The sequence below is a fragment of the Gobius niger genome (genome assembly GCF_951799975.1).
Source record: "Gobius niger genome assembly, chromosome: 15".
Classification (NCBI taxonomy): Eukaryota; Metazoa; Chordata; class Actinopteri; order Gobiiformes; family Gobiidae; genus Gobius; species Gobius niger.
This window is the reverse complement of record NC_136866.1, coordinates 13,520,369-13,535,681: the sequence shown is the minus strand read 5'-3', so window position 1 is coordinate 13,535,681 and position 15,313 is coordinate 13,520,369. Positions and strand designations below refer to the sequence as shown.

Sequence of the window (15,313 nt, the reverse complement as noted above, 5' to 3'; positions counted from 1 at the left end):
AATATACAGCAGTGTGCATTCAGAATATGTACCCTATGAACGTTTTTATTCCGTATTACACATTATTGTATTATTCAACAAACTTTACAGTACAGGCAACGGTTTCAATTAGCGTATTGTCAACACCTCATTGTGTGTGTGTGTAACAAGCTTATTTGCTGACAAACATTTAAAGAGGCCCTGGGCTAAAGGGATGGTTTACAGTGGTTAGTGGTTTGCAGTATGCAACAACTTACAGTTGGTTGAAAAGTTCAAGGTCAGCTTTTAGATGGACAAATTTACTGCTGAAATTGTGTGTATAGCAATATTTTTGTTGCAAATCCAATATGACGAAAACAGCAGAAATCATGCTCGATAAGGATTTGAGTTTATGTTTTACTTTGAAACTTTGAAAACAGTTTCGGAATGGATTGGTCTGAACTATTGTACTTCCTGTTGCTGGACCATGTGACCCGTCTTTTGCTCCCATGCACCGTATACAATGCATTGCCGTTAACTTGCCTTATTTGTATATTATTTGTTTTTCACCTGCTGATGTCATCATGTTGTGGTTCTCACACGGCTTCATTGGACGTGTTTTAATCATTTGATCATTTACCTCCCCTACCAATCCTTCCTTGCTAGCAGCTGGCAGCAATTGCTTTTGGCTTTATGTTGTCTGTTTAATTTCATTCATATAAACCACAACGTCAGGCTCGGGGTCAAATCCGGCCCTCCACTTTGTATCTCCGGCCCCTCCAATGGTTTTGAGAAATGTGACCATGTTAAAATGCTTCATATTAGTTATAAATCCTTAAATAATTCTTTAAAATGTTCCTAGGGGAGGTCTCCTAGTTCCCCCGGTAGTAAATACTGTATGTCAACCTGATATAAACCATCCCAATGAAGGATTTTGTCATCATCAAATCGTTTGAACAAAGCCACTAGAGCAAACCGCCGGTCCATCTCCAGATCTGACTTCAGATCTTCATCAGGAGCAATATGCCAATCTGGAGGGTTAGCCCGATGTGCATGTTTTGGGATGGTAAGGGAAACCAAAACACTGCGAGGCAGGGGTGTAGAATTGGACAGATATAGCTCTTAAGTCAGTAAAGGACTTGCACTCTGACTTGCATCTGGAATTGGAGCTGCAAATTGATGACCTCAACTTGGACTTCAACTCAAACAACGACAACGTGAGGGTGACTTGTGACTATGTCTGCTATAAGAAAAACGATTTCACACAGGAAGGTTTGATATCCAAAGCCAGGACGTTCTTGTGAGATTCACATCACGTCTTCTCCTCTCCTACATGCCAAATTAGATTGAGAGATCCTTCCCTATCATGTAGGGGTGGGCAATACTCTCCCAGACCTCAGAAGCACAAGATAAGATAATACAAGATAGTCGTGAAATTGCTGCTTGGAATCTGGGCCAAATAATGAGTATATGTGACAAAAACAAACAAACTGCTAGTCCAGTGAAAAATAATTAGAAAAAAATGAGGACTTAGAATATATCTGCACTTTTGTTGGTTTTGAAAAGTCAATTATCTTAGTCTTTTTACATTAACGTAAACTAGCACATTTACATGCATAGTTCTGGCACATTTCTGATAGTTGACCAAAAATATTCCCTGATGTATATTTTGTCAGGTAGGTACCAAAATATTGAGCTCATTTTTTGCCGATATGGCCCAACATTGGATCCTTCTTTTATCTCCGAGCACCCCTCATCATAACTCTGATTGCGGGGTGGGGGCAGGATGGACTTTGCGGGGATAGCTCCGGGACATACCGGTGCTGAACTCTGCACCTGCGTCACACCGCGTTCCACTCCACGGGTCGCCCTCAGCCTCTGGGAGCCTCTCTTTCTCCTCTCCCATCCCGCCTTCTCCTGCTTATTATCTTTCCATGGAGCCGCTCTCCCCTGGTGTAGCTCCCTGGTCATTAGCGTGTACCCGCAGTGGATCCCAGCACACGAGCGGCCCGCGAGGCAACACTCTGTTCCCTTCTGTATCTGTGTGTGTGTGTGTGTGTGTGTGTGTGAGGGGGAGAAAGAAAGGTCTCCTCTCTTAAACCAGGCTAGATGTACAGGCAATTATCTGCAGCAATGAGACTGGAGATGACTGTGTGCATGATAACGAGTTTGAAAATGTTTTACCTGCAATTTGTAGTGCGGGATTTTCTACTGGGTGGTGGTGGGGGTTTAGTCCTAGATCTCTCCTTGGAATAGATCCATTCGGCGTTTGAGGGAACGCCCACTTTTTCACATTCACAGGACAATCTGTTTAATTTTATAATGCAATAATAAATGCACCAAACCAGGCTAAAGCTGGGATTAGTGTGGTGCATTTCACTTCAGGAGCTGAGTCATAAGAGATAAGTCAATATCTTTAGATTTTGCATATTTGTATTTATTTAATTAGTTTATTTTGCTGGGACAGTGCGTGTTAATGAACACACATGAGACTGTCTCCATGGGATAGTGACAATCTGGGTTTTATAGCTTTACTATCATGATTTAGATGGATTGTTCTCAGCCTCATGGGCCCAATAAACATTGCCTGTACAGATATAGTGATTATAAAATAGCTATATAGGCCACCATGGTGCTCTCTAATTTTAAAAGTTCAACACAATTTGGATTTTCTGTTTCTGCTTTACACATAGTACATGTAGAATTGACAATAAAGCTGATTGGATTAAATTGAGAAATATAAATATTATTAAATACAAGATCATGTGTTCCAGTTATCAAAACACATGATCAAAAATAAAACTTAATCACATTTCAATCGGCTGCCCGAGAATGCTCCAGAACACAAGAAATGTGTTATTGAAAAGTTTCCCTGGGGGAGGAACCCCGGACCCCCCATTTGGTCAAATTATTTCTATTAGACATATGCTCATATACAAGTTTAAGCTCCAAATTTCTATAAACACAATATCTCTGAAGTTTTAGAGGCACTGCATTAGAGGGTGGGCTGTAGTGGACGGGTATTTGCAGAGATGTTGAGTTTGTTTTTTCTTTTTTCGCGCTTACAAATGACATGGAAAATCCCGGAAACAACCTGGAAAGCGATCTCAAAGCGTGGGAACCCTGAACCTCTATATTTGTTATACCCCGATAGAAAAGGCGCTGTGGGCACTCCTGTCGTTATAAAACACATGGTTTATTATCAATGTGATAGAAATGAAATCACTGGACAATTAGAAGCATGTCTACCCATCATCATCATCACCATGACAACAGCTCTAGAAGAACAGAAAGACACCACGATCCTGTCCCCCAAAGGTCACAAAGGTCAAATCACAGATAAATAGGTCTACTCCAAAAATAGCTGGCGCACCTATTTACACAACCACCCATTTAAATTAATATAAATAATATTTACAGACATAAATTAACATTGCGGTTCCTTGTTCCATTTGGAGAACCGGTTCCACATCACCCTTCCTACCCACAATGCATTTCTGTGTGAGAAGAGGCAGACACAGTAGAAAGGAATGGACCATTAGTCATCAAAACAGTGAAAGAGTAAAGATTGGGTAATAATGGACATCCTTGGTCAGCCATTTTCACTGATATGGCATTTCAATCAACATTTTCCATGGGCTTGGAACAATGCCCTTTGGACATGATACAAAACACATATATAGGGGCTGACACTATTCGAATTGTAATTCAAACATATTGCAATACAATAGGTAAGGCAAAAGTATACCATGATGTAGTTATGTTTCCTAAAGTTCTTGACCAAATATCAATCTGAACCAATCTGACATTGGGCGACATAGTTGAGTAGGGCTCAGATGTAGGTCTACAGTGCTGCCTTTGCCTGTCCGGGCAGAATTCTTGACGAGTTTAGACCATGGCTGGGAAGGTGGAGCACTGTAGACTCATTACTCTTGATAATACAATTGAAGTGTTGCACTATGGGCTTTCAAAAATATATATCATCCCAGCCCTAATTTTCTGTCATATCTCAATAGACATAGATTTGATCGTTTCCAAATGTCCAAATGGAAATGTACCCATATTGAACCAGATTATTTCAAAATCTATTGCCTCTCTGTTTTAAGAAACCACACAACAAAATGTACATGATAATAGAAGACATTTTAACCTATGGAATATGGTTACTGAAACTTTTGACTGTTTTTTTGCGCCCCCACTGCCCTGTCTGACAAAACACTTCCAAAGTTCTGGCCCTATTGAAATAGAGCCCAGCTGTTTTGTCTCTCTACCTCTTGGACGTACTTCAGTGTACTTATAATTTCTGCAGTCTACAATATGCTTTAAGGCCCTCACTCTTTCTTCCACATGACATTACCCATAAGCCCCTGGTCCTTTTGTCCATTTACTTTCTACTGTCTCTCCGGCTTAGACACGCACACACAAATGTCAAGAAACGCACACACACTCTCTCTCTCTCACTCCTCATGCACACACATAGAAAGCTGTTATCGGCCGATCAAGCCTCAGTCTCTCAGGATGCAGGCAGAGGGAGGACGGGGCAGTAGGGGGGGTTGGGAAGGTTGGGAGGGGGGGTCAAAAAAATGATGGACCACAGTAAGCACCATGTCCTCGGGGGGAAACCGAAAGAACGTAACGCAGATGAAAAATCCCTCTGTGCGCGCTGACACTTGCCCGGGGCTGTCTCCAGCCATCCTTCCCACCTCTTTCGCCCCCTTTTTGTGGTCAGTTTTGTGGTGTAAAGCTAGAAGTATCCCGCCTTCGCTGCCATCTTGGAGCTCTCTCTCATTTCCGCTGTTTGTCGTCCTTGTCCGCGCCCTTGCTGTCGTGGCGACTGTTGGGCGGGTTGTTGAGGAACATCTTGTCGAGTCCTTTGAGCGCCTCGGTGAGGTAGTTCTGCAGGGCGGTCAGGGCGGCACAGATGGCGGGGGAGCCGAAGCCGTGCGTGATGAAGGAGAAGTGGGACAGGCAGCTCTGGATGCCCGGCTCCAGGATGGGGGAGGGCCGCGAGTTGCCCAGGGGAGTCCTGTCCTGGGCTAGCAGGTCGGTGAACTCCTTGCACAGCTGTCTGCAGGGGACAAGATACAGGTCAGTCAGGGAGATGATCTATATGCACAAGTCTACGTAAAAGAACACATAGGCCTGGGATCTCCAACTAGTCACGCTCCAAACTTCTCCAAGCAGCTCCAAAAAGGAATTCTACATTTCTACAGACACTTCATGAATCACCCTTACTTGTGTTTGCATGTCATCTTGACTACTAGCTCTTCAGAGTGAACTCCACCAAACTCATCTCGTTTCACAAGTGTCTTCGAAGCACAAGCAGCTCCTTTCCTTTTTGTTACATGTATAAAAGTAGTACTTCTTCTACTACTGACCAAGACCCTCAAGATCTTGCACTGCAGTCACTCACTTGAACTGTTATAAGTTTGTGTGAGGTGATTTCCCTTACCATACCCTCAACTACAACGGCTCTAGTACATCTAACGCTTGTTGGAAAACTTGTTTTTATATTGCATCATAGGGTCAGATGACGAGGAAAAAGAGTATTATATATTAAAGTTGTTTTTTTTTTAAAGTCTGCTGAATGGTAACGAAAAAACTAAATGGGACATACAGTATAAAGCTATTGTATAATGTTTTAAAAGTGAGACAGTGCCTGCTATACATTTTTTTTAGAAAAATGAAATTCAATGTGACTTTAAATGTTTTGTTCCCTTCACCATTTGCGTGCCTTTGTTTCTGTGTGCACAACCAGGAGTGGTTTGTTGACTTAAAGCTAATTTGGAAAAGAATATTTTGCAATTCATTCATTCATATTTTTTTTTCAGCAGATGTTCAGTATGTGCAGATGTAGCAGTATTCAGCAGATGACATGACAAAAACAAAGGTATGACGCCCTAAAGGAGTAGGCAGAAGCAAATAGCTCATAAGCTCTTCTTCAACAGTCTCTATTTCATGAACAGCAGGTTTCTATAACACTTTTTGCACTAGCAGATCAGATTAGTCACTTTACATGCAGTTCCCAAACTTTCCAGGCTGCGACCCTCAGAATCACCTCCTCCACTGTAAAAAGTGACTGCCACTTGATCAATTGCTGGATTTAATTAGCAAAATATATATTTTTTAAAAAGTTCAATAATATAAATGTGTTTGTTTTACATTGAACCATGCAAAAAGGCTTTAGAGAATATCACAAAAAACTAAATATTGTAGTAAATTATTATTTTATCTTAGAGGTGATGACTAAAATGACATTGTTGCGACACATGCAGCGGACACTTATTTTACTAACAGCCTGATTCTGTGTGCCCGGTTGATAAGCACAGAAAACTAATACAGTCCACATTTTTCAGCCCTGTTTTATTCAAATGTGCCTTTTCCTGGTTAGATTTCCCCAGAACGCTCGCGGTCTTAGGCCCGTGTACTTTATATTCATACGCACCCCCCTCCCCTCTCTGCTCGCGGCCTTAGGCTAGAGCTGCAGCGCATGAGTGACAGTCTGCGCGGGACAGGCCCAGCTGGGGTGGGGGGGTGGGGGTGAGAGGGGTGTGTGTAGAGGGCCACCGCGGGCTACACCCAGGGCCTCGTGGCTGTTGTTTCGCCCCTGACTTGAAACACTCCAGTGCTAAATAATGAATTTCCAACAGGCGCGGTATTGGAACAGGTTTTGGGGATGTGAGCTTCAAACGAGCGCCAAGCGAAACGCGCCGTGCATATCGAGCGAACGCCGCGCGCAAACACACAGACACACACACACACACGGACTGATTATGCAGCGAAGGCCGGCAGACTGCACTGTTTATGCACGCTAAAAATACAAGCTCGCTCAAGGTGCATTCGCCAGGTGCACGGCTAGCACGCAGGCTTCATTACTACCAAACAAAAATAATTGGGCTGAGAAAGATAGTCCTGAAAAACAAGGCAAACGGCACAAACAAAACATTTTACAGTGGCTGAACATGGATAAGGCACAGCGAACCGTGGGAAAAAAACACAATTAACCCTCATGTAATTATAAAAACTACAAGAGCTTTGACCGAAATGTGAAGCTGGAATTTACTGTCAGATTGTATTGTCATTATCGGCATTTGAGGGATAGTCAAGATTTGTGCCTTATATGACATGACTTGAATTCCTTATACATTATTTCCTAATCAGCCGTTGTGTCAAATATTAATTCGCTGGCATTTTTGAGCGGAGGATTCTTAGATTGTTTTCGATGTGTGCGATATTGGCCAAACATATTAGTATAGCGTTGTCCCTCGGGGCCCTCAAAAAAAAAGCAAGAAAAAAAAGCAACAGTGTTTAATTTCATATGATTTAATTTGGTTCCCGTTTGGGGAATATAAATGGGCCACGTTTCACCCCATAAGTGTAGCCATTATGCAATTCATATTCAAATGTCATTGTCTTTATTGAAAATGTGGGGCAGAGACGAATGGATCGGAGGGAACGCCATTATTTTTCAACAGAAGTGCAATTGAGCCCTTAATCAACCCTCCTCTTTCATTATTATTATGGGGATACATTTTTTATCCCTCTGTCAGAGCGATTGGAATCACACCGAACGCTGTGACCTATAGTGGAGCAGAGGCCCATTCATTTGAACTACAGTCAAGCCTAAAGGATATGTTTTAGATGGTGAAAATGAATGGTTGGAAAGCATGGAGCAACTGGAAGGTCGGTGGTTTGGATCCCACTATCTCTGGGCCATAACAGCAGTAAAGCATACATTTGTGACAAACTCATTGGCAAAGCATTGATGGTGAAGCAAATCGCCTGAGACACGATGTCGAGGCCATCAGAGTGACCAGCATATGTGCCGTATAGCCTGAACCTCTAGGCTATCAGGCAGCACTTGCTAATGTCGGCATAGATTGATTGTGTTATCACAATATTGGGTGAAGCGATAACCATGTCGCAAAAAGAAAACTGCAAAATGTTCTAATTCAGTTCCTTTTAAGCTTTATGTGGCTCTGATTTGGTCTTGGTTTTACTCAGTTTGATGAATACAGCAATTCTTATGATTTTTTGTTTAGATTTAATGGAACTTTTTGTGTTAAACTGTATTTTTATTGCAAAATTCGATTCACTATAATGGTTGACTAAGAGCTATATTTGTTTTTTAGGTTTACATTTCACGTATGAAAAGATATAAAATTGCAAGGTATTTTCTTTTATTAATGGTGTCTAGAATTCTTTTTCTTTCACACAATAATTGCATGGTCATTTCACATCGGGACATCCCTGTAGCCCTGAGCCTGTCCTGGGGTCTTCGCAGATGATTGCCCCATTTCAGCATTTCCATAGACTTTAATGCCATCCTCTTTATTGCCTTCCTATACTTCTTATGGTTCTTACAGTGATGCCTGTTGTTGAGCTTTAGATAGATACCGTATAGTTTGTGATTTGGATATTGTAATTGCCAATAATTTTTTTTTTCTTTTCCTTCTGGACAATTCGATACAGAAATCCCGGCGTCTCATGAACACTTCCATCGTGGCTGACAGGGGCGGCAGCACTCACTTTGTGGCGAGCAGCATGTTCTTGCGGGTGTGCAGCTCGTTGGGGTCGGTGTGCTGTCGGTTCAAGTACTCGCTCACCGCTTTGGTGGGGAACTCCGTCTCGCAGATGTAGCCAAAGTCCCGCGCCAAGTGCACCGCCTCGCCTGCGGAAAAAAGAGGGACGCCATATCGACATCATTCAGACTTACGACGGCACATGACAACACTCCTGCTTTCCTAACAATTAATTGATCCGATGGGGTAATGCTGGGGGTACGTAGCTGAACCTTTACACCAGCAAAGTTGAAAAACGTGTGCTTATAATGTGATTTTTGGGACATAGGAAGAAAATCTGAAACATAATTGAGTTAACTATAAACTGAGATAACCAATACCATTTACATTTTTGTTTTTGCTGCGTGAGACAATATCGCATGAAGGCTTTAAATGTGCTGTTGCCTGCTGGGTTAAAAAAAATAATGACCTTGTTTTACAGAAAGCAATTGTGCCGTGGAAGGGCCGCAATTGTTAATTGAACTATTGAGTTAATTATCTGTCCTCTTCCGTTGTGAGAGTGATTGTCCTAAAGTACCTGTAATATTAAAAGCCATATGGAGCTGTATCGGGAGCACTGATGAATGAATTAAACCAAATGAATTACCTTCGACTAGAGAGGTGAGTAGTGTGACGTTAGCGGCCTTGCGTCTCCCGGCAGGTAAATTGAGTCCGATCTTCTCCAGCTTCTCTCTCAGGCATTTGCCGCCATTTTTAGACTTTGCTCTAAAGAAGAAGGAAAAAAAAGCACAGGAAATAATGTGTAGTGTTGTATGTTAGATGATATTGTTTCATTGCAATATTCAATGTATTTCTTCTAAAGATGTTTTGTCTTGCTAAATGTTCACACATAGTATTTGAATGCTGAGATTTTCTTATGGCTAAATTAGAAATCATGAGTTAGAATCTCCTTATTACTTATTTCTGGGGGTTGTTTGTCATGGATATTTGGTCACAGCTCAAAGCCAAGCAGATGTCTTGTTTAGAGAGAACAAAACCGAAGTCCTAGTTGAAGTGAATTATTATAGGCCTACCAATATTTACCTTCTCAGTACGCCCCCCAGCAGCGAGGCATTGAGGCACTCTGGAGGGGACAGTCTCCTCTGGACCTCCCCCACGGTCACTTTGTATTTGGAGGTGGAGCTGAGCAGAGACAGGCGGCCCGGGACCGAACAGAACACCTCGTTGATGTTGACAGTGATTCCGCCGATCAGGCCGTCCTTCCCCAGCATCAGAGAGCCCATGTTCTTGGGCGGCATGGGCACTGCGGGGCACAGGGCAGTGGTTAAAGGGTGCCATGAATATGTGGAGTAGTCGATGTGTTTTCTTTGAATATTGAGAAACCCTAGCTGTACGCTACTGTAGGTGAATGCCCTCCCCTGGTTTTATGTCGTTTTCTCAGCCCGTGGCGCATCCCGTGGGCGGCCCCCGTGGCCTAATGGAGCGCCCACGCGCCGGGCATTTACTGTTATTTAATGTCGCGCGACATCCTGATTACCACGTCATTGATTGTTGATTGGCTCGTGCTCCTAAATCGCATTAACCCCCTCCTGTCATTTCTCCACGGCCGGTTTGCTTCTCCATCCCGGGCCCTGTGTGGCGTTGGCAGCCGGGCCAGGACTGTGCGCGTGGCTCCTGATGGCTCCACGGGGGATAATACTCCAGATTAGCTCTAAACGAGCTCACGAGATTCCCTGTGAGCGGTGCCATTTATTACATCAGCGGCTAAATGCCCCGCGGGGAGCGCAGTCACTCAACGTCCCGGAACTAAATCAACGCGCTTCACGAGAGCGAGGCCTGTCAAGCGCGCCTGCCACCGCCGCCTCTAAACCCAGCTAACTGGCTTCAGCCTTCAGAGAGAGAAGCCCTGCTTCTGCGTATTTAACAGTCTCTGTGCGCGCTGAACGCCTCTTTTACGCACAGCCGCAAACAGCTTTAGTGACTGATTTCTTACTAAATATCGCGTAATAGGAGCTTATTTTTTATCTTCACATAAATGTCAAGTGTCTTGATGCATAACATTATTCATTTTACTGAATGTGCTGTTTTTCAAGTCTCAAATAATAATAAAAAACAGTCGAAATAGAAATGCTGCTTATTTTGGAATATTCTATTGTATGCGGCAAATGTCAAGCATACGCAGGATCTGAAGCTAAAAAGATAACCAAAGTAAAAGGGGGGCGCGTGTGCTTTTATTTCCCATACCTTTCTTGATGACTGACTGGTCCAGCATGTTTCCATTGGTGTCGTCAATGGTCTGAATCACAAACAGACACAATCCATGCTTTACAACTGCGTTTACAAATACACACCATTAAAGATGAACATGCCATATGTCAATTAGACTAATGTAATGTAATGTACTGCAATGTTTCATAATGGCAGAATGGCTCGACCTACGCCTTTAGTGCTTGGATTATGGCTTTGTGCTTTCCTGTCTCCCGAAAGGCCAAAAGGTTCCATAAATCAAATTTTGGCACAATAAAACTAATACATTTTGATAGATAAGTATTTGACATATAGCCCATTTTAAACCACCTGCGCAACCTTTCTGTGTAAAACATCCCCATCGAAAGCAACTTCAAATCCCTATCCATCATCTCTCCAAATAAACGGCTTGTTAAATTGATCTTCATTTCTTCACACAAGAGAGAATAAAAGGAGAAGAACGCTTTATACAGGGGTTAATAAAAGCGTGACACAAATGCGCAAAGCTAGAATGAGGCGAGGTTAAATGGCAAACAATTCGGGATGGCTGTGCCCCGGGGCGGACGCTGAGAAGATGGAATCCATAAAGTCCATTTGAGTGGTCACCCTATTCCTCTCTATAATCTGCACTGGCTCCTCGGGAACATTTATCCGTGTGAGCTGAGCAGCGCTGCGTAAAGGCGGGTGTTTGTTTCCATGCGTGCATAATATGATCATAAAATGAATGTTTATATTTGTGTAGCATATCTGTCATATAGAGGTAGCCCAGTAAGTTTAAAATCCGTCTATTGTTACTGCTTGGTTTGAAAGGGAAACTAGTCTTATAATAGAAATGGAGTAATGTTTGGAGTGTCTTCGTCGCATCTGGTTGTGCGCCTCTGTCTCGAGGCCCTTGTCCCTTCGGCTGTGGGTCACTCGTCTTTACTGGAGGGGTAGCCCAGAGGGATAAGGGCTTCACCGACCCACGGGCCTCAGCCCGGTTTGAAAACCGGGTGAATTTGCATATTTTACATTCTCGTAGAAAAGAAGACCATGACAAAAGTAAAGAAATATGAATAGAATAAAAATAAACATAACGAAAAACAAAATGTGCGTACATGTGCCAATATCAATAGGTCTAATCTCGTTTAGCCGGGCAGGCAGGCAGCTTTAAAATAAAAAAAATTTTTTAAAGGCAAATTTAGCCTAAAAACAGCTTTTGTGATTTGCACCTATACCCTATGAAAGTAAAACCTTTATTATTATTATTATTATTATTATTATTATTATTATTATTATTATTATTATTATTATTATTATTAGCTCTATTTGTTGTCACAAGCGTGAAAGTATGCAACAAAACAAACAAACATATAGACTATAGACTATGTTGACGACTTTAAGAAACATGACTTATATAAATGTTTAAAAGGCAATACAAAGTCTCTATGAAAACATATTTGTAAATGAAAATAGGCTATTACATGTCTGTAAGCTGTGGTAGATCCCGTGCGTCTCACCTGGACGTCCTCAAGGCCGTGCAGTCCGTGGAGCATGTCTCCCATCCCGGGCTCCAGTCCCGGGTGCGCGTGCAGGAGGACATCGGGTCGTCTCATGTGTCCATAGTCCCGGCGCGGGTCCAGCCCAATCTGTGGCAGCGATGCCCGGGGCTGGGCAAGTAGTGACGAGCTATCCACGCGCTCTCCTGCGTCCTGCCGCTGCCGCGTCCCCCACGCGCCTTGCTGGCTCTGGTGAAGTGAGTTGAGCGAATACGGGTCGCTCACGTGCGAATATGGATCCTGGCTCTGATAGTGAGCGAGCGGCTGGTACGGAGGGGGAAAGTACGGAGGCTGGAAGTCCGATGAGGGCGCGTGGGACAGGGGCGGTGCGCTGGAATAGGGTGTTGCATGAGACACCGAACCCAGCTGTGACAGGCGCGAGCCGTGGCTCGAGACGCCGTCATGCCGGTCCTTGTGTTAAGAAAGGCACAGAGAAAGAGAACATTGAAATGAGAAAAGAGGTAAAGACAGTGAAATAAACCCAAACTCCGCTGCCACATGCCTAAACCCCAGATCTTTAGACTCACTTCTCCTGCAGAGACTCACCGTGGAATAGGAGTGGACTAACATCCGGTGGACTGTAGCGCAGATCACGCTACTGTCTATCAGGGTCTACAAAGGTCTAAAGCTGCAGATTGTGCCGCTCGTCCCGCTCTTAGCTCCGCTTCTGCGCGTCCTGCCCCGGAGCTGCCGCCGCACTGAGTGTGTGCGCGCCCCTAGCCCCGGTATATGCTGTAATTGTTATTCATGACTGAGACTTACAGGAATATTAATGCGCGCGAGGCAGGGGACTGGCGACACGCGGAGCGTGAAGCCTCTCTCTCGCGCCACCGTCAGTGACGTTAAATTCCGTTGAGAGCAGCAACGAGCTCAAGCTGCAGGAGACAGACGAGTCTCAAACAGAATCCAGAACCCAGAGGTTTCCCCTGCGCAAAGCCCTTCACCTCAAGGCCATTTGGCGCACAAAATGCGGCACATTCGAGGTTTTTATTACGCAAACGTTTTTAGAGTTTCAGACCAATGGCAGTCCAATATTAGGCTTTCGAAACATAAGGAGGATACATTGTCACTTTAGGCTACTAAAATACTATGGGTTTTTGGAAACCTTGCCTATGAATAAACTCGGGGGAGGTTTAAATTCCAGTGCGCAAACACTCTGCAAAATAACATTAAAGCATAATGCCATGACTTTGTGGTTGGATTTATTTAAGAAACCTTAAAATCCCCCTTCTTCACTTCTTTATGCATTTTTTCTTCTTGATTTATGGTCACCACTGAAACACACCAGGCCTACACGGAATCGTAACTCTCGGGACTTCACTGAAGCGCGCGTAAAAGCGCAGCGTTGGCTTTGGGACCATCACCCCTTTGGATGAGTTGTTTAACATCCTCTCCCCGCACCGTGGGAGAAAAGCCATGTGCTGCGCCACAAGACAACGACTTCCCACCGGGCAACGGCCTCGGAGCTCGCCTTCTCACCCCAGCTCCTGCAGCTCGATTATGTGTCTGCATCTGCACGCTCACACTGCCTGCTCCAGTCTCCTTTCAACTGGCTTTGACCCAGGTCAAACGACTTTCATTTTTTACGCACAACACAAGTTCTGTTTATCCATTTTGTGTGTAATCAATGCCTTTAATTACAATAACATTATTATTATTGTTATTATTAACGTAAAAATAATAATAATAATAATAATCACAGTAATCATAGTAATATAGATGTTTGTGATATTTTTGAGTCTAATGACAATAATTTACACTATAACACAAATATAAGTGTACGCAGAACATGATAAAAAAAAACATACATGAAACCAACGGGATTTCTATTTCTATTATAATGCTCACTTTTACTGCAAAAGCACCAAAAATTCTCACAGTCCATTCCAGGCCAATACAATTCTACCCAGGTCTTTAAAACAACAGCTATAAATGCACCACACAGAATTTAAAGTGCAAATGTCCAATATTATCAGAGCATCAGGAATTTGCCTTACCTCATAAATATCCTCGTACTTGACATTCTCCACTAGTTTCCACAGCATGGTCGCGTCTCCAGTGTTGTAAAGCGAATGCAGCCGAGTGAGGACGAATGGATGGCTCAAGTGCACGTCCCTCCTCCCCCCTCCCTCGCTCCGTCTCCCCGCCCCCTGCACTCCCTTGCACTCCCCTGCACTCTGCAAGGATCGGGACTTTTTGGAGGTGCCAATTGGGGATCCCCTCTGGAGAAATATTTGGTATAACACATACTTATCATTAATAAAAGAGCCATGTAACGAAGTATAACCTCGACGATAGATTTTAAGCATATGGGATCGGTGCAAATTGGACTTTTATTTGGGGATTTCTCACGTATAAAATCTGCAGAAATCTATAGACCTCCGCAAACAAACGCATGGGATTCTTGTCAAGTCAAAAGTGGGTAGTAGCTAAATGGTTCTTTACTGGGAGTCTTTGGGAATTGTTCTTTTCAAAGAGCCGTTCAAATTGATTACAATTTTTAAGAATGCTCATTATCTAAGACGTGATCATTTGCAGGCACACCCTTTTGATTTAATTCATTTTTTACCATCACATCAGTAGTTATAATCTTTTTCAGGTAGAGGTAAAAAATCATGACCCAAATACTTATTTTAAACAAAACAAAAACAAAAAAAACAGGCACATTCTCATATAAAAGAATACACCATGAAATGAGAAAGAATATAATTTCCTATGGCAATGTGCAGCTTTTGGCAACAGATGTACTCACAGTGGGAAGAGTAATAAATGTTTTACTCAACTGAGAGTAGCATTGCTTTAAAATACTAGAAGCAAGACTAAGATGAATTTCTATTGTAGCCACATCTGCCCTGGTTGTAGACTGACTAAAGCGAGGTTCCCAATCGCCTCCTTTGACCACCACCAACCACTTGCTCACCAACATTCACACAGGCAAGATGGGTGAAGTGTTTGGCCCAAGGACACAGCATCAGCCTGCAGCTCAGGAACCTCCCGGTCATGAGACGACACGCTGCGGCTCCAAGTCGTTTTACACCAGCAGTAAGT

General features: G+C 43.3%; 2 protein-coding genes across 5 annotated transcripts in view; both read right to left on the bottom strand.

Annotated features, from left to right (window-relative positions):
• tfap2d (transcription factor AP-2 delta (activating enhancer binding protein 2 delta)) overlaps positions 1-15,313 on the bottom strand; it is a gene marked incomplete at its 5' end in the record, with an annotated part of 67,293 nt that overhangs the window by 27,724 nt on the left and 24,256 nt on the right. The gene's annotated exons all lie outside the window — the stretch shown is intronic.
• On the bottom strand, positions 4,064-14,340 carry tfap2b (transcription factor AP-2 beta). Of its 2 annotated transcripts, none has more exons than XM_079572027.1 (7): positions 14,263-14,340; positions 12,227-12,676; positions 10,725-10,776; positions 9,564-9,783; positions 9,127-9,245; positions 8,488-8,629; positions 4,064-5,026 (listed from the first exon to the last, which is right to left on the bottom strand). In XM_079572027.1, the coding sequence occupies exons 1-7, from the start codon at positions 14,308-14,310 to the stop codon at positions 4,744-4,746; spliced, it is 1,314 nt and encodes a 437-aa protein (XP_079428153.1). In that variant the 5' UTR covers positions 14,311-14,340; the 3' UTR covers positions 4,064-4,743. The 2 variants fall into 2 exon arrangements, with proteins under 2 accessions (XP_079428153.1, XP_079428154.1); XM_079572028.1 differs by lacking the exon at positions 14,263-14,340 and adding an exon at positions 12,812-13,024.

Bases quoted from the DNA above. Each gene is read 5' to 3' on its own strand.
- tfap2b (XM_079572027.1), bottom strand. From the start codon at position 14,310: ATGCTGTGGAAACTAGTGGAGAATGTCAAGTACGAGGATATTTATGAG. The intron at 9,784-10,724 runs GTATGGGAAATA...TGTGCCCCGCAG, and splicing joins CCAGTCAGTCATCAAGAAAG to TGCCCATGCCGCCCAAGAAC. The intron at 8,630-9,126 runs GTAATTCATTTG...TTTTTTCCGCAG, and splicing joins ACTCACCTCTCTAGTCGAAG to GCGAGGCGGTGCACTTGGCG.